The 26,828-nt window shown below is 31.1% G+C and overlaps 1 protein-coding gene across 1 annotated transcript in view; it reads left to right on the forward strand.

Moving 5' to 3' along the window:
- The window catches only part of LOC143063213 (molybdenum cofactor sulfurase-like), a 35,836-nt gene that overhangs the window by 3,426 nt on the left and 5,582 nt on the right, over positions 1-26,828 (forward strand). Inside the window, exons 2-9 of the mRNA XM_076235212.1 lie at positions 5,221-5,377; positions 5,841-6,445; positions 10,496-10,619; positions 22,661-22,737; positions 23,329-23,528; positions 23,912-24,028; positions 24,702-25,166; positions 25,905-26,067. Of these exons, the coding sequence (XP_076091327.1) occupies positions 5,221-5,377; positions 5,841-6,445; positions 10,496-10,619; positions 22,661-22,737; positions 23,329-23,528; positions 23,912-24,028; positions 24,702-25,166; positions 25,905-26,067 (1,908 nt within the window). The remainder of the gene's footprint in view (positions 1-5,220; positions 5,378-5,840; positions 6,446-10,495; positions 10,620-22,660; positions 22,738-23,328; positions 23,529-23,911; positions 24,029-24,701; positions 25,167-25,904; positions 26,068-26,828) is intronic.

The raw sequence follows: 26,828 nt of genomic DNA on the forward strand, positions 1-26,828 counted from the left end.
CTTTTGTTCTGTCAATTTGTGTTGATTTCCGACTGTTTCCGGTTTGTGTATTGATTTTCATGGTCAAATGGTTTGTGCATAAACCCAAAAGAAAGAGCCAAGAACCAAAAATGAAAACGAGATAACAATGTACCAACTATGTAAAAGGATGTATTCAGCGGAGTTATTGTGTCATTATTGTGATATCATGATATCAATTCAGTACTTATAAATCATACAATAATCAAAAATAATTTTAAGATTCATTCCCAAGATCAAAATATTATTCATTAAAATGTCTCAGGTAAACACAAAGATTACAAAATTGATTGGCAAGCCAATATAATCCATTGATAACCCCTAATTAAGAGACAAAGAGTTGTATTCACTAAAGGTGTGAAAAATATCAGTGATAGGTGAACAGATGACACTAATGAGTTAGAAGTTATTTTAATATAAAGTTGATTAGCTTCACTTATTTTTTTTAATCCTTTATCATCACAATATAATAAGAATTATGAAGTGTACATGTTCTTTTAACACTGAGTTATGTGTGGTGTGAAAAATATTGATTGACTTTGAATTTTTCAGGTTCATATTGGTTTGTGTTCGCTTTTCTCAAACAATAGGTTGTTAGTCATACCCTACAAAATCATTGATGCATTACGTAAACAACACATGGCTAATCTGTAATCAAACAGTGAACAAAACAACAGGAATAAATACATCTTTATTATTAACAGCTATATAAATTATCATGATCAACATCAACCATTCAACTAAATTCAAACCAAACAAACATTCATGCAGAAAATGAATATTTTTGCATTGGTTTTACCGGCGTTCAGTAACTGTCAGCTGCCAAAAAAATGTCAAAATTTTGTCCGACTTATACGAGGGTCAAGACTAAATCCTCAGAATTTGGAGCTGAAAAGGGCATCCGACTTATAGTCGGATCGACTTTTAGGCGAGTATCTACGGTAGCTTTGTTCTTCAATTCTAAGTTGTGGATTATCTTCATTCCTCTCAAACTAGTGCTTGGTACCATCTAAAACATGCAGTGAGGTGAGAGAGTTTTTCTCCCTGTTGAAGGCCTCATTGACTTTTAGATGAAGAACAGCAATAAAAGCACTGTTCCTTTGTATTTGTGTAATTTTCACTGTGCATGTATTGATTTTGTGTCATAACTGGATACCCCATATATCCTTTCTTTTCAAATCAACGATCTATTAATAAAGCCTGCCTTCTTTCTATTTTAATTGATAAAGCAAAAATGGAGTTATGATTGTGTAATATATAATTGTCAAAGAGAAGGTCTAGCAAGGGATATGATTTTGACTTATATACCCATCAGGAGTATTTTAATAAATCTGCAATATGTAACTCTTCCAGATGACATGCATGACATAATGAATGATCAGCAATCAAATGACAAAGCTTATTTAAAATTTTTAAAATTCATAGATGAAAAATTGTTGTGAGTGAATATATATTGCAATAGATTTTAGTGGGTTGTTATATTTTCTTCAACGAATGGCACAAAATGTGAGACATGGGGCTGCTAGTTGCTGAAGGAAGTAACAAAAATAAGTAACAGCCTAAATATTGGTACAAAGCTTTATAATTCGGAATATAGAAAATCTGCCTAAATACTACAGATGCATCAGTTATGCTTTCTCCATCTGGCATATGTCTATTGTCATTGACCTCATTTTCAAGGTTCAGCTACTACATTCAAACTTAAATCATGGGATTTCTCACTTATTGTGAGTAAAAGGACAACTTTTATTAAAATTTAAGCCAGTACTTATGTGTGAAGCACCATATATATTTTCTATATGTTCATTCATTTTAAATCCTGTGAATTCTTTATTGTTCCTGGGATACAGATATTTTTGATTTTTATGGCCATTATGAGTATAGGTGAACCATGAATTTGAAAGTCCAACAAAGCATAAATTTTTGTCGAGCCTGCAACTTTTGTTGCAGAAAGCTCGACAATAGTGATCTGGTGGCGGTGTTAGCTTACCTTTTTAAAGCTTTATATTTTAGAAGGTGGGAGACCTCGATGCTTCATACTTTGTATATAGATGCCTCATGTTACGAAGTTTCTGTCAGTCACATGTCCAATGTCCTTGACCTCATTTTCATGGTTCAGTGACCACTTGAAAAAAAAGTTCAGAATTTTTGTAATGTTGAATTCTCTCTTGTTATAAGTAATAGGATAACTATATTTGGTATGTGCGTACCTTGCAAGGTCCTCATGCCCGTCAGACAGTTTTCACTTGACCTCAACCTCATTTCATGGATCAGTGAACAAGGTTAAGTTTTGGTGGTCAAGTCCATATCTCAGATACTATAAGCAATAGGGCTTGTATATTTGGTGTATGGAAGGACTGTAAGGTGTACACGTCCAACTGGCAGGTGTCATCTGACCTTGACCTCATTTTCATGGTTCAGTGGTTATAATTAAGTTTTTATACGACCGCAAAAATTTTTAATTTTTTGGTCGTATATTGCTATCACGTTGGCGTCGTTGTCGTCTGCGTCGTCGTCGTCCGAATACTTTTAGTTTTCGCACTCTAACTTTAGTAAAAGTGAATAGAAATCAATGAAATTTTAACACAAGGTTTATGACCACAAAAGGAAGGTTGGGATTGATTATGGGAGTTTTTGTCCCAATATTTTAGGAATTAGGGGCCAAAAAGGGCCCAAATAAGCATTTTCTTGGTTTTCGCACTATAACTTTAGTTTAAGTGAATAGAAATCTATGAAATTTTGACACAAGGTTTATGACCACAAAAGTACGGTTGGGATTGATTTTGGGAGTTTTGGTTCCAACAGTTTAGGAAAAAAGGGCCCAAATAAGCATTATTCTTGGTTTTCGCACAATAACTTTAGTATAAGTAAATAGAAATCAATGAAATTTAAACACAAGGTTTATGACCACAAACGGAAGGTTGGGATTGATTTTTGGAGTTGAGGTCACAACAGTTTATGAATTAGGGGCCAAAAAGGGGCCCAAATAAGCATTATTCTTGGTTTTCGCACAATAACTTTAGTATAAGTAAATAGAAATCAATGAAATTTAAACACAAGGTTTATGACCACAAAAGGAAGGTTGGGATTGATTTTTGGAGTTGAGGTCACAACAGTTTATGAATAAGGGGCCAAAAAGGGTCCCTAATAAGCATTATTTTTGGTTTTTGCACCATAACTTTAGTATAAGTAAATAGAAATCTATGAAATTTAAACACAAGGTTTATGACCATAAAAGAAAGGTTGGGTTTGATTTTGGGAGTTTTGGTCCCAATAGTTTAGGAATAAGGGCCCAAAGGGTCCAAAATTGAACTTTGTGTGATTTCATCAAAAAATGAATAATTGGGGTTCTTTGATATGCCGAATCTAACTATGTATGTATATTCTTAATTTTTGGTCCCGTTTTCAAATTGGTCTACATTAATGTCCAAAGGGTCCAAAATTAAACTTAGTTTGATTTTAACAAAAATTGAATCTTTGGGGTTCTTTGATATGCTGAATTTAAAAATGTACTTAGATTTTTAATTATTGGCCTAGTTTTCAAGTTGGTCCAAATGGGGTTCCAAAATTAAACTTTGTTTGATTTCATCAAAAATTGAATAAATGGGTTCTTTGATATGCCAAATCTAACTGTGTATGTAGATTCTTAATTTTTGGTCCAGTTTTCAAATTGGTCTACATTAAGGTCCAAAGGGTCCAAAATTAAACTAAGTTTGATTTTAACAAAAATTAAATTCTTGGGCTTATTTGATATGCTTTATCTAAACATGTACTTTGATTTTTGATTATGGGCCCAGTTTTCAAGTTGGTCCAAATCAGGATTCCATATCAAGTATTGTGCAATAGCAAGAAATTTTCAATTGCACAGTATTGCACAATAGCAAGAAATATCTAATTGCACAATATTGTGCAATAGCAATTAATTTTCAATTGGAGTTATCTTTCTTTGTATAGAATAGAGGTTGATAATATATGTTGGAAATTTGCCAGACATGACTATGATGTCATTTTCTATTTTTATTTGCCAATAACTTTATGTAAATAACTTCATTGGAAATTTGCCAATATAAAATGTTGCTGATGAAGCTTTTTTTCCTTATCTTATCTAAAATGTTTTTAGATAATGTATGTTGGACATTTGCCAGATTTCAGATTCAGATTTCATAAATAAAAAGAAAATTTCTTCAAACATTTTTTTTAGAGGATTAATATTCAACAGCATAGTGAATTGCTCAAAGGCAAAAAAAAATGTTTAAGTTCATTAGACCACATTCATTCTGTGTCAGAAACCTATGCTGTGTCAACTATTTAATTTTAGATTTAAATAAGTTTGAAGAAGAAATCTTTAATTAATTTGTAATCTTGACATTTGTTTTGTGTAAAAAAAAACATGTAATGTCAAAAATTTGATCACAATCCAAATTCAGAGCTGTATCACGCTTGAATGTTTTGTCCATACTTGCCCCAACTGTTCAGGGTTCGACCTCTGCGGTCGTATAAAGCTGCGACCTGTGGAGCACCTGGTTGTGTTTTAGTCTGTTTCTCTCATACTTTATGCAATAAGTCTACTATATTTGTTGTATGGAATGATTGTAAGGTGTACATGTCTAGTGGGCAGATGTCATCTGACCTTGACCTCATTTTCATGGTTCAGTGGTCAAAGTTAAGTTTTTGAGTTTTGGTCTTTTTATCTTGATATTATATGTCAAAGGTCAACTATATTTGGTGTATGGAAATATTTTATGATCTATACTTAAGTCCTGCAGGTTTTATTTGACCATGACCTCAATTTCACGGTTTATTGCACAGTGTTAAGATTTTGTTTTTTGGTCTGTTTTTCTTAAACTATAAGTAATAGGTCAACTATCTTTGTTATATGGAAGCATTGTTAGCTGAACATGTCTGCCTGGCATGGTTCATTTGACCTTGTTCTCATTTTCATGGTTCATTGGTCTTTGTTTAGCTATCTTGGTTTATGTTAAGTTTATGTGGCAGTTGTAATAAAGCTTTATACTTAGGACTATCAACATAATATCAATGATTAGTAAAGAAGGCGAGACATTTCAGTATGTGCACTCTTTTTCTATAAGGCCTGTATGGAGAGTTGGCTAAACCAATAAATATCCATGCGAATGCATTTCTTTCAATTCATGAAAATACATGTATATAAATCCACATTATCAAAGTTCCTTGCTATTTCAGATTCTGTTTATGTTGACCATGCTGGAACAACGTTGTACAGTAAATCTCAGATTGAGGCTCATCATAAAGAATTGCTTAGCAACCTGTATGGTAATCCACACAGTCGTAGCCAAAGTAGTCGGTTAACAACTGATGCCATTGATCAAATTAGATACAGGTAGATTATTTGTTATACAAACATTATACTTATTTCACTTTTAGACAGTAAAACTATGATTTGTTAGCTAGTACTTTGTGGACATTCTAAGCAGACTTGAACCCCTCGGTTGTTTTAAGTACATACTCTGTTTAGTGTGAGCCTTAATAAAAATAGTCTTGTACTGTCTTATGTAAGGGAGAGAGATGAGTGCTCACAAAAATGTTTTACCCACCACATTGTTTATATGCCTGTCCCAAGTCAGAAGCCTGTAGTTCAGTGGTTGTTGTTGGTTCATGTCTGTCATATATTTTTTTGAAATTGTTTTGTTGTAAATTAAGCTGCTAGTTTACTGAATTGAATTGTTTCCCATTTTTCATGTTGTGGCCTTTTGAAGCCACCTATACAGTCTATAAAAACATTTAAAGATACTGAAAAGTAAACAGTAAATTGGACCTTAAGCATTTATTTTATTTATATTTAGGGTTTTGCAGTTGTTCAATACAACAAGTGATGAGTATACAGTTATATTTACATCTGGGTGCACTGGTGCACTCAAGCTTGTAGCAGAGTCCTTTGACTTTTACACAGAAAACAATTGTCATGGAAACAAAAATGAAATAAGCAAAATAGAAAAATGTGACAAAGAGAAAGTTGATGAAGAAGTTGATGACCCAGGAAATAATGAGTTCAAGATCAAATCAGGATGTTTCGCCTATTTATTAGATAACCACACTTCTGTGCAGGGGATGAGAGAAATTGTAAATGCAGGGGACATTTTATGTGTTGAAGAAACTAGAGATGACAACTTTAAAATACATTATGTTAAAAAAGGGAAAAGTAAAGATGGAAACTCACTGTTTGTGTATCCAGCCCAGTCTAATTATTGTGGCCGTAAATATCCAATGAAATGGATCAACAAAATACATCAAGGTCAATTGCCATTTCAGATGTTGTTTCCAGGGAGATGGTTTATTGTACTGGATGCAGCATCTTATGTCAGTACAAGTCACCTTGACCTAAGTCTGAACAAACCAGATTTTGTCTCACTTTCATTCTACAAAATATTTGGATTTCCTACAGGAATAGGTAAGTTTGCTTACAGAATGAAAACAAGGGACATAACTCATTATAAAACAGAATATTGTTTTGAGTTTTAGCCTGGCCAAGAAGTACCCTCATACTTAGGTATTCAAACTAGTAATGTTACTGCTGATGGTTGAAGTTAAAAATATATGCATTCTTTAAAAAAAAAAATAGAAGATATGGTATGATTGCCAATGAGACAACTGTCCAGAGTTCATTATTATAAGGATGCCTTAACTGTGATTGAAATGACTCTTTTCCCCTTTCTTATCCATCCTTTGTGATTGCTTTTCTTAACTGATTCCTTGCCAAATGTAAATTCTTCTATGAATGGAGAGGCAAATTGAATCTGCCCTTGGTGCTTTCCTTTTAACATTAAAATTCTAAATTTTAAAGATCAAATCATGTTTGATTTTTACTGCTTAGTAAGACTTTTAATATTTGAGTTTGTCTTATTTGTTCTTTCCATCATGTTATGGATGTTGTTAATTTGTTGCTGGGATGTATTAATTGGCACAAGGTATAAAATGTCAGAACACTCCTAGGTATGTTTAGGTATGATTGACTGGTCGTTAAGGTAGATGATATTATGTAATATTATTTGCTGTAATATACAAACAAAAAGTGTTTGATTGAAAGAATCTGCTGCTAACATCTAACAGCCTTTTTATTCTATTAATATTTTTTTTTCATTTATATAAAGCAAAGCAAACTAAAATATGAGTTTGCCTTGGTTCATACAAAGTGCTTTTTAAAGGTACATGTATTAGGTACAACAGATAAAGAGACATAAGGTCACTCAAAGGTGTGTTTTATTTATTTGTTTTTATTTTCACTTCTAACATACTAAGTTCTGAATAATATTTTCATTCATTCACTTAACCCTTTCCTCCATTGAATTTTTTTTTTTGCATACTTGATTCGCATAAAATAAAATCAATAAAATCCTGTAAATGTGCTTTAAAGTATTAATGCATTGCAGAAAACAAATATTTCGTCAAAAAAATTTAAGTCAGATATTCCTATGATATTCCTTTTCATATTGGATACAAATTTTATTAAGTCTACTGCAGACACTTTGTAGTTAAAGTGTTTCAACAGAGGTACTAAACAGGCGTCAAAAGGCGTCATTATGGAGTAAAGGGGGTGGCGTCAAAAGGTGTCACTATGGAGGAAAGGGTTAAACTACAATAAAATTATGATGAATGAAGGAAAAGTATGATTTCCACTGATGCCACAATTATAGTTAAGGAGTTATCTCCCACTGTAAAAAGGTTAATAGATAATAATGTTAGTTTGCTATGAGCTCCCATCTTATAAACTTGTTATTATCATTTCAGAGGTTCCTGTATTTTTTTATCTACATATTGATAAATTAAATTGATTATTTAATTACCAGAAACATTTGTATAATTTTATTTTGCTATGAGCAGAGACATATAATACAATTGTTTTATATGTCTCTGCTATGAGCTAGGAGAATTAATTATTTTTACTTTTAAGTGTGTTATTTGAGGAGTATTTGAAATACAAACTTTTATTTGTTTTTTTTTTTTTGTATTCTGTCTATTTTACATTCATTAGATAAACTTTGTGTTCCAGTTTAACAGCAAAATGATATTTTTTTTATTTTTTTGTGGGGGATTTGACTTCGGTATCCTTTAGGAGATAAGGGATAAAAGTTTAATCAATATCAGTGCACATGCCTTTGGTCCTTAGATTGATACAACATATGATACACATTTTTCCTCTGTATTATGTTCTGTTTATCTCTGTATACTTATCGTAGTTTACATTAGGGTACAGCTACATTGTGTTGTATAAGATATACAAAACTCTTATAAATAGTTGATGCAGACTGGTAAATCAAAGAGAAAAAAAATATATTGAATGTATCTTCCAATACTACATTATATGTACTTATAAGCTCTGTAAAAGTGCAATATATGATATTGGTTAGTTCTACCATTGATTTCCTTCAGTGATCATGTATCAGTGATATCCTATCTTACATGGAAGATGTGATTTATGTAATTACTTTCTACTGATACAAAGTTTCTGATGCTGATGTGTTAGATGAACAGGTAAAGGGATATCTATATATGAATAGATAATGGAAATGGGGAATGTGTCAAAGAAACAACAACCTGACCGTATAGCAGGAAATAGCCGAAGGCCACCAATTGGTCTTCACTACAGCGAGAAAATCCTGCACCGGAAGGCGTGCTTCAGCTTTCCCCTAAACAAACATGTTTACTAGTGGACTATGATGGACGTCACATTAAACTACTAAATATATTAATGAATAGATAATGTTATTGATGTCTATATTCATGGTGTGACAACAAATTGTACTTTTCCAGGATTTCACAGCTTTGAAAAATTTTGCATAAAAAAGCTTATGGATATATGGAAATTGTATATTAAAAAAAGGAGATGTGGTATGATTGCCACTGAGATAACAGTTTCTATCCATCAAAGTTCAAATGAAGTGGATTTATTACAATTTCGGCAACCATACAGCCTTCAACAATAAGAAAAACTCATACTGCATAGTCCCAACATGAAAAATATGAAACAATTCAATTAACAAATATAACAGCCTAATTTCCAAAATAACAAAAATTCGAAAAACAAATAAGACATTTATGAACCAAGAAAAACAAATACTTTAATAAAAACTTGCCTTGGGACCTGAGTATAAAGAAGGTTGCAGGGTTAAACATGTTTGTGAGCGCTCAACATTCACTTAACACTTTTAATTAGGGCTGAACTTTCAAATGAAATCCATAAAAATAAGGTTTCTCACAAAAAATAATGAATCCATGGTAAGTATGAATAACAGATACACTATAAAACCAGTTAAAACAGTTTAAACTAATTGGTTCAGATGACATTCAAAGAGACTACATTTATATATTTTATTGGGTTATATTAGTCTGATTTGGACTATAATAGGTACTGTCACAAAATGTGATAGTGTTATTAAATAGCCTAAGAGACTTATGCATGGTTTCTTCTGTTCCAAATAATTATGACATCTTAAAAGACTATTATATTTCTTTTCTTTGACGCCTTACATTTAAAATAGCCTTCCAAGACATCATTACCATTTGGACTTGGTTTCTTCTGACAACTAAAGTGCAATTGATACCACTGTGTTTGGTCACAAATTTTATATCCTCACTCATTCTTATAATTAGCCTATCCATCTCTGCATCGTTTTGCCCCAACCACAACATCCATGGGTGCACCCATCTGAGTGCCTATCCAAACCTATTTCATGACTTGCAAAGGCCCAACATGTCTTGCCTGCCTTTTCTAACATTCATATCAAAGTTTTATTCAGTAATGTCTGATTAGTTAGGAAATTAGTCCAATCAACTGTAATGAGAGGAGTTGTGCCCCTTGGATATGTTAATTATACGGAAAATTGCATAAGAAGTGCTCTCAAGTTACATTTCTAAAGGATTTTTAGGAAATTTTATATCAAATGATAATTTAAGATTTTTGGAAGAGTTCAAATTTGTTGGAGATCAATTATTTCCATGGCAGTCAAGAATTTTGAAATGTTAATATTTATGGAAATTACATTGTAATTAATCACTATTACTTTAAAAAAAAAAAAGGCATGTGTATGATCGCTATGAGGCCGATCCACTTAAGACCAAATGAAATTTCTTTAAGCAACTTTTGGTCAATATAGGCTTTGAAAAATTAGCCCAACCCATACTGTATAGTTATCTATAAAAGGCCAAAACATGATAAAGTATAAAACAATCAAATGAGAAAAACAATGGCCTTATTTATAATAATACAAAAACTAAATTTGTAGACAGCAACCAATGATGGTCACTGAATTACAATCATCTGACTTTGGACAGCTGGCTAATACATAATGTGGCAAGATTCACTCAGATTTTTATGAAATTCATGTGTCCAAACTATTTTTATAGCAGTTATTCCCCTTGGAAATGTATGTTTGAATGCTGTTTATTTATTTTATTTTGTTTTGATTTTATTTGATATCAAAAATATGTTTTGATTATTCAGGAGCTTTACTTGTGAAAAATAAGTCTGCAGATGTTCTGAAGAAAACTTACTTTGGTGGTGGTACTGTTGGAGTTAGCTCCCCTACTGAATGTACCCATATCAACCGCTCCAGTTTATCTGACAGGTTAGTATATGTGAATGACCTTTGAAGTTATTCCTTACTGCAAGTTTCCATATGAACATGAACAATTATACTATGTGGATCTTATCATCACAAGATGACTTGATTGTTCCTTAGAAAAATAAAAAAAAATAAACTGAAACTATATCTTATCAACCTTAACTTTACCTGAAAAATTTAAGAAAGTTAACTCAAAGTTTGCGAATTTTTTTGTCCCCGTAATAACAACATTGGTATCTTGACTATAAAAGAACATGAAATAGACTGTCTTGTAATTATGGATGTTCCTGTAAGATATTAACCTGGTTTCTTACTTAACAGTCCATGGAACAATCTTTGGTGATATACAAGATGTGGGTTTTATTTGGTTTTGCTGATCAACAATGGACCTATTTATAACACTTTCAAATAATAAATTGTTATCAGCCATCATATCTGATGGTGAACTTAAATTTCTAGTACATAGTCATGTAATTAGTAGTAGTAGATTAAATTTAGATTTCATTTGACTTATAAGGATCAATTGAAGAACAAAAGATACTGCTGACAATACACAATAAGATCATACTGCCAAATAAACTGCTTAATTTGGCATTACAGAATACAACATTCTTCTTCTTTCATATTATACTCTTTGTGGAGTCTAAAAATGTCATTATTCAGTAACATTTCATTTTAAAATTACATCATCCAAATGTTCAGGTCATTGTCTTTCATAAAATTATTTTATTCATTTATCAGGTTGGAAAAGTTGCTACATGTATTAACTCCTCTGTTCCATCAAACTAAACAATCTCAGGTGTTTGTCTGCTTTAGATAATCTTTTTTACAGCTTAATTGGCAATTTCCACGGAAAAATAAGTTAACAATTAATTATTGATTTTTTTCAAAATGCACAAACAAAACTGTTGAACCAGATAATTGAAGTTGTTTGTCGCAGAGAATATGATGCTGTTTCCTCTTGTTACCATTTCATTTCTTCTCTACGGGATATAATATGTCTTTGATGAAAACTGCTTCTATGGTTTAATTTGGAGACGTTAATGAGTGATGGCTCTTACATTCTAAAACAGATCACCTTCCGAAGCTTTGTAAGGGGAGATAATTCATCTGTTATCATTGATAACTGTATGTCAATCACATTGGGAATATCATATTATATTTTTAGAAATGTCATTATTGTTAGAAGCACGATGCAAATTGAAAGAAATGTAACCATAACGAAACTATAATAGAGGAACCGATCGAGATCAAAACCAGCAAGACAGCGTTGATAAAATGTTTTTTAGTCTCCTGTCGTTTCTTAATCAGTTGCTGTGATATTGAATACATAGAATCCCAGGCCTGTAAACAAATTAATGTTAGATTCCCATTCATATTGTTAGTTAGAAATGACAGATGACTAAAAGCCGTAGAATTGGATTTTCCAGAGAGTTGTTACTTTATTTGGGACATGATGATAACAATTAAGTTTGCATGGTCTTTTTTTATATGGGTTAACTGTATGTGTTATATTTTAAATTTGCCTATATATATTCTCGAGTATATATTACTCATATGTTTTCATATTTGAACTTTAACCTTTACTTTTTATCACTTCTTCTTCTTTGAAACTATAAAAGATAGTTACATGTATAAAAGAACTTGTGCAAAATGTTTTGGTTTTAAAGAGAAATGCAAAAAGATATCTTTAACAAAGATTAATCGTTTTGTTTAATTAGCATTTACAGAAAAAATAAAAAAAATATGAATGAAATAAAGAAATTTATGCGTTTTTTTTACAAACGTTCTGGATTTTATTCATAAATGTTTGAATTTCTCACTAAGTGCTATGAAACTATAAATGAAAGTCTTTTTCTTGGTATTGATGATTGAGATAACTTTATCAAAGATTAATCATTTTGAACTGATTTAGTGGTATATTTGGTGACATTTGACCCCATTTAACGCTATGGGAAATCACTTTCACATCCTTTCTAAAATTCCTAGACCAATCGGATCCTTTAAGATGTCAAGAATAATATTGAAAGTCCTTTGTACGATTTTAATATTTCATTTAAATAAAAGGCAATTCTTGATTCTTATTTAACCCTTTAAAGACCAGATATATAGAGGTAGGGTGATAGTGTGCGTGGCTAGCAAGATTCTCATTTGGAACCAATGATAGCCATAATGCATTATAGATTTCTTTTGTTCCATTTGGGAAATCACATTTTTATATTCTTCTATGAAATTACTAGACTAATAACCAAAAAGACAAAATTGTCTGGAATAATGATTATTTTGAATCAGTTCAGGTGAGAAAAACGAAAACAATTTTCAACTTCAAATGATTGGTCGACATTCTGATTTAAAATGTGACAGTCATCATACTTAGGGTTGTTGAGGAAGCTGTTCAAACTAAAGATTTGTACAAGAAAAATAAGTTTAAGTTTGTAATATATTTTGTGAAAAGAACTACTGAACAAGCTTAGTAGTGTTGTTAAACTTAAGGACATTGTGAATTGATATTAGGTAGATTGTTAGTAAATTAGCTTGCACTGAGTTTTGACATTAAGGCAGTTGCACTTTAGTATCAGAAAACACTTTTTAGCAGGAAATAACATTTTGGAAAATTTATGGGAGAAAAATTTGTTGTGTTAAGATTTTTTTAAAATCTGCAAATCCAGAAATTATTGCGATGTTTTTATTATTGCAAAAAAAATGCAACAGTATCAGATTTGCAATGATAAAAACTTGCATTTATGATTCAATAGTGATATTCCTTCATAAAATTTTTGCTACAGCATATTAATTAGATTTTGCATTTTTTCCATTATTCCAAGATTCGCAGTAGTAAATGCATGCATTAGTTTCTGAAGTAATATATTTATGTATAGTATGTTCAGCACTCCTATTTAAGTTTCTTGTGCAGAAAAGTACTTGTTAAAATAAATAAGACTATTTCCAGTGGCTATGAGTCCTGAGGATAGCTTCTTATATCTATCAATGTATAGCAGAAGCATGGTAAATTCAGTTAACTTGTGAAGTATTGATTTTTGTCACTATTTTCTCATGAAAATCTAATTAAACTATTTTCAGCTGACTAATATTTGCTGATTAAATTTTTTCTGCTTCTCTTAGAATGACTTGCCTAGTAGGTATCTATATATCTATTTACTTTGTAATGAATTAATCATTGATTCTTTATACAATTATTGAGCTTCTGAAAGCCCAAGTAGATGAAGCAGACATGTTATAGATAATTGAAAACGCTTTTAATTTGGGGAACAAAAAAATAGGAGTACAATGTTATGAGTTTGTGTGATTTAGGATTTCACAAGCAATATTTTCTGTACTCTTAAAAGTTTGCTCCAGACAGACTTAAATCTTGGGTAGGACCTGAAGGCATGGTGAATAGTTCCCTTACTTTTCTAATTTACTTTCTGATCTATAGGCCAAATTAATTTGTACTTATGATTTTGTAATTGTAATTGGTTTTAAATTGAATTATTGCATATTTTAAGGTATCAAGTTTTTTATTGGGTATAGATTGCATGAGATCCTTTTGTCACTTTCCAGACATCATCTGTCTTTGAGAGCACCATCAACAAAGTGCAGAAAGGTGAATATTCATTAGATCCAACTTGTCCCTGTCAAGAAATTTATAATAATATATATTTGAATTCCCAAGTAAGAATATGATGAGTATATATGTAACTGTTATACTCCCAAGAATTTAACTTTTCTAAATTTTATATTAAAGTTGTTCAAGATGTATTTATATATACATCTCTCTGTTCTAAAAATAGGATCAAAAATAGATTGTAGTCATGGACAAAGGGAGATAACTCAATTTAAATATTTCCTCAATGTGTTTCACAAGCACTTTGATATTAACAATTTGGAATCATTATGCACCAAATATATGGATAAAAAAAGATTTTTTATTAATTTACAATTAATATGTAAAGGTCACTGTTTGATCAGTTTCTGTAAAGGATCTGTCAGAAAATTAATGAGAAAAATCATGTTTCCCCCTATGTAAATGGATAGTATGATTCTCTATTGGAAATTTCATCTAGTCAACACTGGAAAATGAACCCTTGTTCAAAGACAGTGGTTTAATTCTGACTGAGCTTATCTAGTTATGGCTACCCAAGTATGTACTATAGAAAAACAATCCAATTACAAATATATCCAGTTCCTGTCAGGGTGCTGAAAACTCAGTTTGCTTAACAATAACATACTGTAATATTAAGCATTTTGATTCATGTAAAGTATCTTATTTTCTCTCATTGCAGATTAATTCCTTTTTCATAATTTTGTAAAAAAATAATTATATACTATTGCAAGGTTTACTTTTTTTTTGGGCACTTCTATATTGTTAGAATTTTATAATGAGATCCAATATGTCTTTGTTCATTTCAAATTTTTCTATTGTGATAGCATGAATTTTTTTTATTTTTTTTTGACAACACAGATAAACTCATTAGAAGACAATAATATCTTGTATAGTTTATGCACATATCTTAAAATAACACTTCCTTCTTTACAATGAGGCATTTCTCTAATAGGGAGAGTTAAATTTCTACTATAGATAGGTTTCTATATGAAGTCAGTGAGTTATATCCCTTTGCTGTCTGTGTGTAGGGTAAATAATAGATTTTCTTATTTGATCATGCTGTACATAGTAGTGATGAATAAACTTGTTCCAAAAAGTCTAGCAGTCAGAATAATAGATTTGGCTGATTTATAAAGAAATATGTGCTCTTAGACCTTAGGGATATAAGGGAAATAACTTTAGGCTGATTTATAAAGAAATATGTGTTCTTAGACCTTAGGGATATAAGGGAAATAACTTTAGGTTGATTTATAAAGAAATATGTGCTCTTAGACCTTAGGTATATAAGGGACATAACTTTAGGTTGATTTATAAAGAAATATGTGTTCTTAGACCTTAGGGATATAAGGGACATAACTTTAGGCTGATTTATAAAGAAATATGTGCTCTTAGACCTTAGGGATATAAGGGACATAACTTTAGGTTGATTTATAAAGAAATATGTGCTCTTAGACCTTAGGTATATAAGGGAAATAACTTTAGGTTGATTTATAAAGAAATATGTGTTCTTAGACCTTAGGGATATAAGGGAAATAACTTTAGGCTGATTTATAAAGAAATATGTGTTCTTAGACCTTAGGGGTATAAGGGAAATAACTTTAGGCTGATTTATAAAGAAATATGTGCTCTTAGACCTTAGGGATATAAGGGAAATAACTTTAGGTTGATTTATAAAGAAATATGTGCTCTAAGACCTTAGGGATATAAGGGAAATAACTTTAGATTGATTTATAAAGAAATATGTGCTCTTAGACCTTAGGGATATAAGGGAAATAACTTTAGGTTGATTTATAAAGAAATATGTGTTCTTAGACCTTAGGGATATAAGGGAAATAACTTTAGGCTGATTTATAAAGAAATATGTGTTCTTAGACCTTAGGGGTATAAGGGAAATAACTTTAGGTTGATTTATAAAGAAATATGTGCTCTTAGACCTTAGGGATATAAGGGAAATAACTTTAGGTTGATTTATAAAGAAATATGTGTTCTTAGACCTTAGGGATATAAGGGACATAACTTTAGGTTGATTTATAAAGAAATATGTGTTCTTAGACCTTAGGGATATAAGGGAAATAACTTTAGGTTGATTTATAAAGAAATATGTGTTCTTAGACCTTAGGGATATAAGGGAAATAACTTTAGGCTGATTTATAAAGACATATGTGCTCTTAGACCTTAGGGATATAAGGGAAATAACTTTAGGTTGATTTATAAAGACATATGTGTTCTTAGACCTTAGGGATATAAGGGAAATAACTTTAGGCTGATTTATAAAGACATATGTGCTCTTAGACCTTAGGGATATAAGGGAAATAACTTTAGGTTGATTTATAAAGAAATATGTGTTCTTAGACCTTAGGGATATAAGAGAAATAACTTTAGGCTGATTTATAAAGAAATATGTGTTCTTAGACCTTAGGGATATAAGGGACATAACTTTAGGTTGATTTATAAAGAAATATGTGCTCTTAGACCTTAGGGATATAAGGGAAATAACTTTAGGTTGATTTATAAAGAAATATGTGCTCTTAGACCTTAGGGATATAAGGGAAATAACTTTAGGTTGATTTATAAAGAAATATGTGTTCTTAGACCTTAGGGATATAAGGGAAATAACTTTAGGCTGATTTATAAAGAAATATGTGTTCTTAGACCTTAGGGGTATAAGGGAAATAACTTTAGGCTGATTTATAAAGAAATATGTGTTCTTAGACCTTAGGGATATAAGGGACATAACTTTAGGTTGATTTATAAAGAAATATGTGTTCTTAGACCTTAGGGTGATAAGGGAAATAACTTTAGGTTGATTTATAAAGAAATATGTGTTCTTAGACCTTAGGGATATAAGGGAAATAACCTTAGGTTGATTTATAAAGAAATATGTGTTCTTAGACCTTAGGGATATAAGGGACATAAAGAAATATGTGTTCTTAGACCTTAGGGATATAAGGGACATAACTTTAGGTTGATTTATAAAGAAATATGTGTTCTTAGACCTTAGGGATATAAGGGAAATAACTTTAGGTTGATTTATAAAGAAATATGTGTTCTTAGACCTTAGGGATATAAGGGACATAACTTTAGGTTGATTTATAAAGAAATATGTGTTCTTAGACCTTAGGGATATAAGGGACATAACTTTAGGTTGATTTATAAAGAAATATGTGTTCTTAGACCTTAGGGATATAAGGGACATAACTTTAGGTTGATTTATAAAGAAATATGTGCTCTTAGACCTTAGGGATATAAGGGACATAACTTTAGGTTGATTTATAAAGAAATATGTGTTCTTAGACCTTAGGGATATAAGGGACATAACTTTAGGTTGCATTTCTTTAAATACTTACTATGTATTTTCCCTTTACGGCTAAAGCTGTACCACTTTTACTATGAAGTTTTGAAAAAAAATATATTCTAGAATGGAAAGTTCATATGTACTTCTATCATATTCAAAGGTCAAAATATAGGGCTGTGTAGCATATTTTCAACGTTTATATGCCCTGAACTTAAGAGTTTAAACTAACACTAAATATCTTAACTACCCCAACCTCTACTGTAGGGTTACCACAAATTTAAATAAACAATATTCACATGTATATTTACTGGTAACATTCCCAAGTTATGTCTCTATGAGATGCAATCTACAGATCAGAACTTGGAACCAGTATGTAAACAAAATTAATTATCTATGAATATTCTAAATCTTACCAAAAGAAGTGTGGTTGGAGAAACAGCTGTATTTACAAAGTGCAACCTTTAACTATAATTGTCAGTGTTTTCCCTTGGTTATTCATGCATTGCGGTACCGCTAAGCATAAAATTTCGGCTGCCATGCGTTTATCATACTTATCATACCCGCTTAGCATCCGCTTTGCATCCCGTTATGTGTGAAATTTTTATTATCTTATATTATGAAGTGACAATTGACAAAACTCTACAGGTGTTTCAAACTCACTGGACTGATAATTGATCATAATTAGATGCAACGCTCTGACTTTACAATCATGTTGATTAGATCATGGAAGTATTATATTGACAATATAATACTTCCATGATTAGATAGAACAACATTCAAGACTTCTATTGCATAATAGAAATATTGAGTTCAAACTGTTTTAATGATAAATATTATAGCCTGATACAGCTTCCAAATATCCTTCCGTGAAAAAATAAAAAGTAAACCTTTTGCAGTATAAATTTTACGTTTTGAAATCATAAGTCTGACATTGAAATATTTATATCAAACACAGTTGATTAGTTGTAACAGAGAATACACATCATTGGGTTGAAACATGATGTAACTTTGACCTCCGTAGCAGAGTTCAAAAAGTTATGGGTCACTGAATATTCACAATTCAGATCGTTTTTGTTTTGATGTCAAAAATAATTTTATTTTTCAAACTGATCTTTCAAACTAGTTTTAATCCAGAAGAAAGTAAAAACATTGCTTGACTGTACCTTAAATTGAATATCTATATCCAAATTAAATTAATTAAAGCTGTAATCCATGATCACAAATTGAATGCTTTGTTTACAATTGTTGAAAGCCATGTGCTTTTTAACGGGAAAAATTCGGGAAACTCCTTATTAACAGGAAACAGTTACATTTCATTCTTATTTATAGACAATAGGCATTTCATTTTGGAAATCATTTTGATTAACTACTAAGATTTATTCATGAGAAATTAATAATTTCTTGGGGTGAAACTGATAATACTTTTTTTTATTAAAATAATTTACATCTAGGGGTATGGAAAGGGGGGCTGGGTTTTTTTGGTTTTTTTTCAATAATATTACAAATATATAAAGTTAACCAGTCTGAAAATACATGGTTAAATGGATTTTAAATCTGGAAAACTCATGTTTTTTTTAATTCCTTTATTATTTCCATCATAATCAGAAACAAGCTACATGTATAAGGTATTTCACACATATATTTTTGGCTTTTATATAAGAACATTCCAGACTATTAATAAGTATGTACCTGTAGTAAAAACAAACCTGGTAGAGCTTAAAAAATTCTACAGGGCCCTTGAAAAAACTTTTGGATCCAGGCTGGCCTTGAGAGAAAATGTTAAGTATTGTTCCTGACTGTATTGCAGATTTATGTGAAGTTTTTAAACTGACATGCACAATTCATTTCACTAGTTGAATAAAAATGATTCTACAAAACGATGCCAAATTGCACTGATTGTGTCACTCAAAACCTATTCATTGGAGCTTTGATGGTTGCTGTTTAATGTTTGAACAGTTTCTTGTTCTACACTGTATGAATTGGATCCTTGTGGTCAGCTATAATCTTAATTGGGATTTGCATTAATATTTTGGATGACTACTTTCCAAACCTTTGGATAAAAATTTCACTCAGTACACCTGCTGACAAGTATTATTTTGGTTTCCTCATTTAAATTTGATAATCAAACCATACGACTGTAATCACTATTTAATTGTAAGAAGCTGGCATATTATAATATTAAACACCAATGAGAAGTACAGAAGCCAACTTCAGCTGACGTAAATGTTCTTTTTTTATTTTTGAATATTAATGGAAAGAATTTAATTTAGATCAATAGTATTCAAAACCATGGAAATCTTTTGAATGCAGAAAAATTCAAACCTAATAGCTTCTCTATTATTAAAGATTAATTGCTAATTACGTAAACATCAAGTAAAAATACTTGATCCTCTTATATTTATGCTGCTTTTATACACCGAATGACGTAAGGTAATTGAATTTCAAAAGGAAAATAGGGAAGTTTAAACAACAGCGTTTTTCTATAATTGTAATTTCTGAGATTATGTTGTTTTTCCATGCTAGGATATAAAAGTATATCCTGAAATTAGCTCCCCTACGTAATTGGCTTTCTTTAGTTGACTTTGATGGATTTAATTTGAATCGGCTGATAAATAACACAACCTAAACATGCTATTAAAGGCTTGATTTCATTTTAACTTTCAAGTCGTCATGACAATTTTCAAAACAGAATAAAAGTGCATCAATGAAAAACTAATTAAAAAAATCTTTTATCGGTCATGGAAAATGGGTGATAACAAATTTTATTGTTTTTATTAAGATTTTCAGAAAACTGTCATTACACAATTACATAAATTGATTGTATCATTTTGTTTTATAGATATACAAATTATTTTCTCATATTTTGGAAGAATTTATCAATTTTTTTTGTTAGTGTTAAATTATATTTAATGCATTCTAGATTTGTTTGGGAAAAACATTAGCCTAAGAAATTGTTAATCTATCAGCAATATGTTCAGATGCTTTGGGAGGGAAATAATTGCTTGAGTCATACACATAAAGTGCTAAGGGGCTTAATTGTAAACTTATTTTGCTGTGTGTTGTGAGCACACACCCAAAATTAGGCTTGCTATCTGTATATTTTGCACTTTGAAAATAAAGTTGATTTAGAAACCCCACCTCTTTTGGAGAGATTCTTAATATTCATAAATGATTTGTTATGTTTACCTACTGGTTACCAGATTTTTTTAGCTCACCTGGCCCGAAGGGCCAAGTGAGCTTTTCTCATCACTTGGCGTCCGGCGTCCGTCGTCGTCCGTCGTCGTCGTCGTCGTCCGTCGTCGTCCTGCGTTAACTTTTACAAAAATCTTCTCCTCTGAAACTACTAGGCCAAATTTAACCAAACTTGGCCACAATCATCATTGGGGTATCTAGTTTAAAAATTGTGTCCGGTGACCCCGCCAACTAACCAAGATGGCCGCCATGGCTATAAATAGAACATAGGGGTAAAATGCAGTTTTTGGCTTATAACTCAAAAACCAAAGCATTTAGGGCAAATCTGACAAGGGTAATATTGTTAATCAGGTTAAGATCTATCTGCTCTGAAATTTTCAGATGAATCTGACATTCCGTTGTTAGGTTGCTGCCCCTGAATTGGTAATTTTAAGGAAATTTTGTTGTTTTTGGTTATTATCTTGAATATTATTTTAGATAGAGATAAACTGTAAAAAGCAATAATGTTCAGCAAAGAAAGATCTACAAATAAGTCACCATGACCAAAATGATCAGTTGACCACTTTAGGAGTTATTGCCCTTTATAGTCAATTTTTAACCATTTTTCGTAAATCTTAGTAATCTTTTAGAAAAATCTTCTCCTCTGAAACTGCTGGACCAAATTATTTGAAACTTGGCCACAATCATCATTGGGGTATCTAGTTTAAAAATTGTGTCCGGTGACCCCGCCAACTAACCAAGATGACCGCCATGGCTATAAATAGAACATAGGGGTAAAATGCAGTTTTTGGCTTATAACTCAAAAACCAAAGCATTTAGAGCTAATCTGACATTGGATAAAATTGTTAATCAGGCGAAGATCTATCTGCCCTGAAATTTTCAGATGAATTGGACAACCAGTTTTTGGGTTGCGGCCCCTGAATTGTTAATTTTAAGGAAATTTTGCTGTTTTTGGTTATTATATTGAATATTATTATAGATATAGGTAAACTGTAAACAGCAATAATGTTCAGCAAGGTCAGAGTTACAAATAAGTCAACATGACCAAAATGGTCAGTTGACCTCTTTAGGAGTTATTGCCCTTTAAAGTCAATTTTTAACCATTTTTCGTAAATTTTATATATCTTTTACTAAAATCTTCTTCTCTGAAACTGCTGTGCCAAATTGATCCAAACTTGGCCACAATCATCTTTGGGGTTTCTTGTTTAAAAAATGTGTCCGGTGACCTGGCCATCAAACCAAGATGGCCGCCACTGCTAAAAATAGAACATAGGGGTAAAATGCAGTTTTTGGCTTATAACTCAAAAACCAAATAATTTAGAGAAAATCTGACATGAAGTAAAATTGTTAATCAGGTCAAGATCTATCTGCCCTGAAATTTTCAGATGAATTGGACAACCTGTTTTTGGGTTGCGGCCCCTGAATTGTTAATTTTAAGGACATTTTGCTGTTTTTGGTTATTATATTGAATATTATTATAGATATAGGTAAACTATAAACAGCAATAATTTTCAGCAAAGTAAGATCTACAAATAAGTCAACATGAACGAAATGGTCAATTGACCCCTGTAGGAGTTATTGAACTTTGTAGTCAATTTTCAATCTGCTTCCTTTGTTTAATATTCACATAGACCAAGGTGAGCGACACAGGCTCTTTAGAGCCTCTAGTTTTATAGCTTTGTAGTTTTACCAGTATAAATACAATTAGATATCAGTTGAAGAAATCAAGGGGTTCAGGGTTAGGGGTGGATATAAACTTTTTGTTTACAATACTAGTAGAAGATTTTTTTATGAAACGTCATAGTGAAGGTAGAACTATTTTAGGTGTTTATGAAGTTTCTGTGGAAGATTGAGTTGTCTATTTTACACTACAGCAGCCTTTAAATTATATGTATTAAGATTATTACAGCATATTAATTGTATTGTAATTGAAACATTTTGAATATTTTTCAGGTTTGAAGATGGCACAGTACCATTTTTAGATATAATAGCATTAAGACATGGTTTGGATTCTCTCAAGAACCTTGGAGGTAAATGAAACACAGTGTCTACCTTAAAAAAAAAAAGTGATGCATGTTGTCAATGTACTTGACACATGTTTGTGGAATAACCAGTATCAAAAAATTAACAGACAAAATAGTACCTCCCATAAAACACTGTGATACGGAAGCTAATCAATATTTTGCATGTTCTCCATGAGGACACTATACTGATTATAGATTCACAGGAAAAGGTTATGAAAAATAGTTATTATGAAAAAAAAATGTTTTTGTGATATCCTTTTGACATCTCAAGCACATCATCAATGTAATGTTTTACAAAAAATTACAAAAATTTGACCGTTTTATATAAAATTTATATGATATCAACAGTAGTCTTTCCCCCAAAAATGTTGATATCAACTTTTTGCTCTGAGAAAATATATATATATATAAAGTGCCTAGAAAATCTACCTAACGATGTTAGAGTAGATTTGATTCGTAACTTCCTCCCCCGCCGGGGCTGGAACCTGTACTTTTTATGATAAGATCTTAAAATGAGTCGTCAGTATCAATTTATTTCAATTTTATCCAAAGCAAATATACATGTATACATGCTTAAACTTTTGTTATTTATAATAGGTGGAATGAAGTCTATATCTAGACACACATTTATTGTGGCACAGTACTTCCATCATTATCTTCAGAGTCTTCACCATGGTAACAGTCAACAAGTAGCAGATATTTATTGCCATGGAGATTTTTCTGACCCATCAAAGCAAGGACCAATTGTGAACTTTAATCTTAAAAGACCAGATGGAAGTTATATTGGATTTGCTGAGGTATTGAATGTTACAGAAATATCAAATTAAATTATTTGTAATTCGCAATAAACTCACACCCCATATAAAGATAAAAACAAGCAAGGCTAGGGATAACTGAAGTGATGACAACAATTTACCTATATGAAAACTCGAGGATGAAGAAAAGTTTAAGCATAAAAAATATCTCATGAATAATAACATAGCAGGAAAATAATTACAAGCATACACCACTTAGAATATTGACACATATTTTACCACATCAAAAAATATTTCTTTGTCAAACTTGCTCCCACCACTTGAAACAAATTGAAAAATTATTAGTTTTGATTTCATGATGATTATTTTTATTTATCAGTCTTCTCAAAAACATATTGTTATTGTACATGAATCTTTCTTTGTAGGTAGATAAAATGGCCCAGTTATATAATATACACTTGAGGACTGGTTGTTTCTGTAATATAGGAGCCTGTCAAAAATACTTACAACTAACTGCAGAACAAATCAAAGATAACTTTGAGGTACAGTATTTCAATAGAAACTTTTAATATAAAAAAGAAGATGTGGTATAATTGCTGATGAGACAACTTTCAACAAAAGATCAAATGACACAGAAATTAACAACTATAGGTCACTGTACTTCAACAATGTGAAAAGCCCATATGCATAGTCAGCTATAAAAAGCCCTGAAATGACACATGTAAAACAATTCAAACGAGAAAATTAACAGACTTCTATTTGAAAATAATAATATGATTCACCACTTATTGATATAGCATTATTAGATTGTGGTTTGTATTCTGCATTGACCTTGTCTGACCATTTCTCTGTTAGTCCACCCTTCTGTCAGTGCATCAGTAACTTTGGTGACATATTTCTCAGGTTCTGTGATAAGGAAATTTTTTATATTTGGTCAAAAATATTGTAGGTAGATAAAACTAAGTTGAGTCAAGTGAGCCATTTTCTGATCACCATGGCAGAATACCAGGATTAAAATTATGTATGTCAGATTGGCGTTTCATCTATAAAATCAAATCAAAAATTTTAAAAAGGATAAATAAAATTATGAAGTCGAAAAGCATTGAGAACCCAAAATACCAATGGTTTTGCAAATTGCTTAGGGAATCATAAAACAGATGAGACTAATCCTAGGAACTTCTAAATAATCAAATTTGATTAATCTTTTTTCTACAGGCAGGTCATGTGTGTGGTGATGACAGAGATCTGATAAATGGTAAACCAACAGGATCTGTCCGTATATCATTCAGTTATATGTCCACCATTGAAGATGCTCAGCATTGTCTTACATTTATATGTGACTGTTTTATGGAAAATAAAAACAAACCAAATTTTGCTCAAGATGTTCAGTCCAAACAATATAAATGTGATGTGAATAAAACTTTAGATTCTGTGATAACTGAGAAACAGTCAGATGTGTCTGATTTTTATTTGTCATCTAGTGTGCAATCTGTGATATCCAATGTAAAACAAGATAATGAACAATGTGATCTTACCTTATGCTCAAACAAAGCTTCTGATCAAAAGACAAATTCTCATTGGACAACAGACTTGCAGTTAGTTATGCAGGCATGTTCACCAACCAATTATATTGTTACAAATATTTGCCTCTATCCTGTTAAATCATGTGGTGCTTTTCAGGTAAAGTATTTTGTCTTTATGTAAACCTTATGCTACAAATGCATTTCTTAATGGACAATTCAATATAGGATTTACATAATTGTTTAAATTTTAAATGCATTTCAGACCATTTCCGACTAATTTTTATTTAAGTTAAGTCTTGGACAAACTCACAATCTAAGTTTAATCAATGCATGTGAAAATAATTATTTTGTTTGTCCAATTCATATTGTAATGCAAGGCAGTCATCTCTTTAAATTTATGACTTTTTACTTTCTGATAAAATTTTTGCTATATGGTTTTTCTGAATGATAATAAGCAATTTTGAATATATTTTCGTGTTTTGTTTGTAGAATGTATTTTAAAAATTGACAAAACGGTCTGGTTAATAAACTAGCAAATCTCTAAAATATGCATCATATATTCATTTCTAAAGAATCAAAGGTCAAATGACTTTGTTTGGTTACTGTCTGATTGACCGATGTTTTGAATAATTCATCTCACGACTTATCTGCATTTATTCTATTGGCATGCGGTCATGTATGGTCTTCATCTTTGTGGTCAGAGTTCTGTGAAATAGTAGATTTCAACTGTTATCAAGAAAAAGCGAAAAAATTAAACTGCCAAGGAAATTTTCCTGTTAACAGTATATCTTATATCTCCACAATAGCCTCATTCAGTTTGCAATTTATAATACATGCATTTAGAAAAAAATATTTTGATAATGAAGAGTCATGTAATTGTGTATTTCACTTTTAGGTAAGAGATTGGGAGATTTGTGAAACAGGCCTAAAGTTTGACAGAGAATGGATGATTGTCTCAGAGAGTGGTGTTACCATCAGTCAGAAGAGGGTACCCAAACTTTGTCTCATTAAAACACAGATTGATCTAGTCAGAAAATGTTTAGTTCTTAGGTATCAAGGTAAAAAATTGTTAATTACTATACAACTATTGACTGGTTATGAGGGTAATAGCAAGTTTGTTGTCCCTGAGATTCCAACTCTTGCTCGAGACGAGGCAAGGGCAATAGTTAGTATCAAAGAGGTGTACGTGGGAAATAGGTAGGCATGTTTTTGAACTTCAATTATCAAAGAAATTGTTTATCAAATCCGCAACTACAATTATTTTACTTAAATGCTAAAAGGGTATGAATTGGACGAACAAAATAATTATTTTCACATGCATTGATTGAACTCAGATTGTGAGTTATGTCCAAGACTTTACTTAAATAATAATTAGTCAGAAATGGTCTGAAATGTATTTAAGATTTAAACAATTATGCAAAACAAATATTGAATTGTCCATTAAGAAATGCATTTGTAGCATAAGGTTTGCATAAAGACAAAATATACATTACCTCAAAAGCACTGCATAATTTAACAGGATAGAGGCAAATTTTTGTTACAATATGATTGACTGGTGAACATGCCTGCAGAACTAACTGTAAGTCTTTTGTCCATTTTAGTTAGTATCAAAGGGACAACAAAGTTGATATTACCATCATAACCAGTCAATAAGTGTTTTATTATACCGAAGAAAACAACTTTCCAAAAAGTCTACAAACATCATCTGAAAGAAAATAGAAATGTCACATAAACATGCACAATATGAACCATAAGTATCTTTTATAGTCCATGTTGTATTTGTTAATATTTTATTTTCTGTAATCAAGAGATCTAGGAA

Source organism: Mytilus galloprovincialis, chromosome 2 (assembly GCF_965363235.1).
Source record: "Mytilus galloprovincialis chromosome 2, xbMytGall1.hap1.1, whole genome shotgun sequence".
Taxonomy (NCBI): Eukaryota; Metazoa; Mollusca; class Bivalvia; order Mytilida; family Mytilidae; genus Mytilus; species Mytilus galloprovincialis.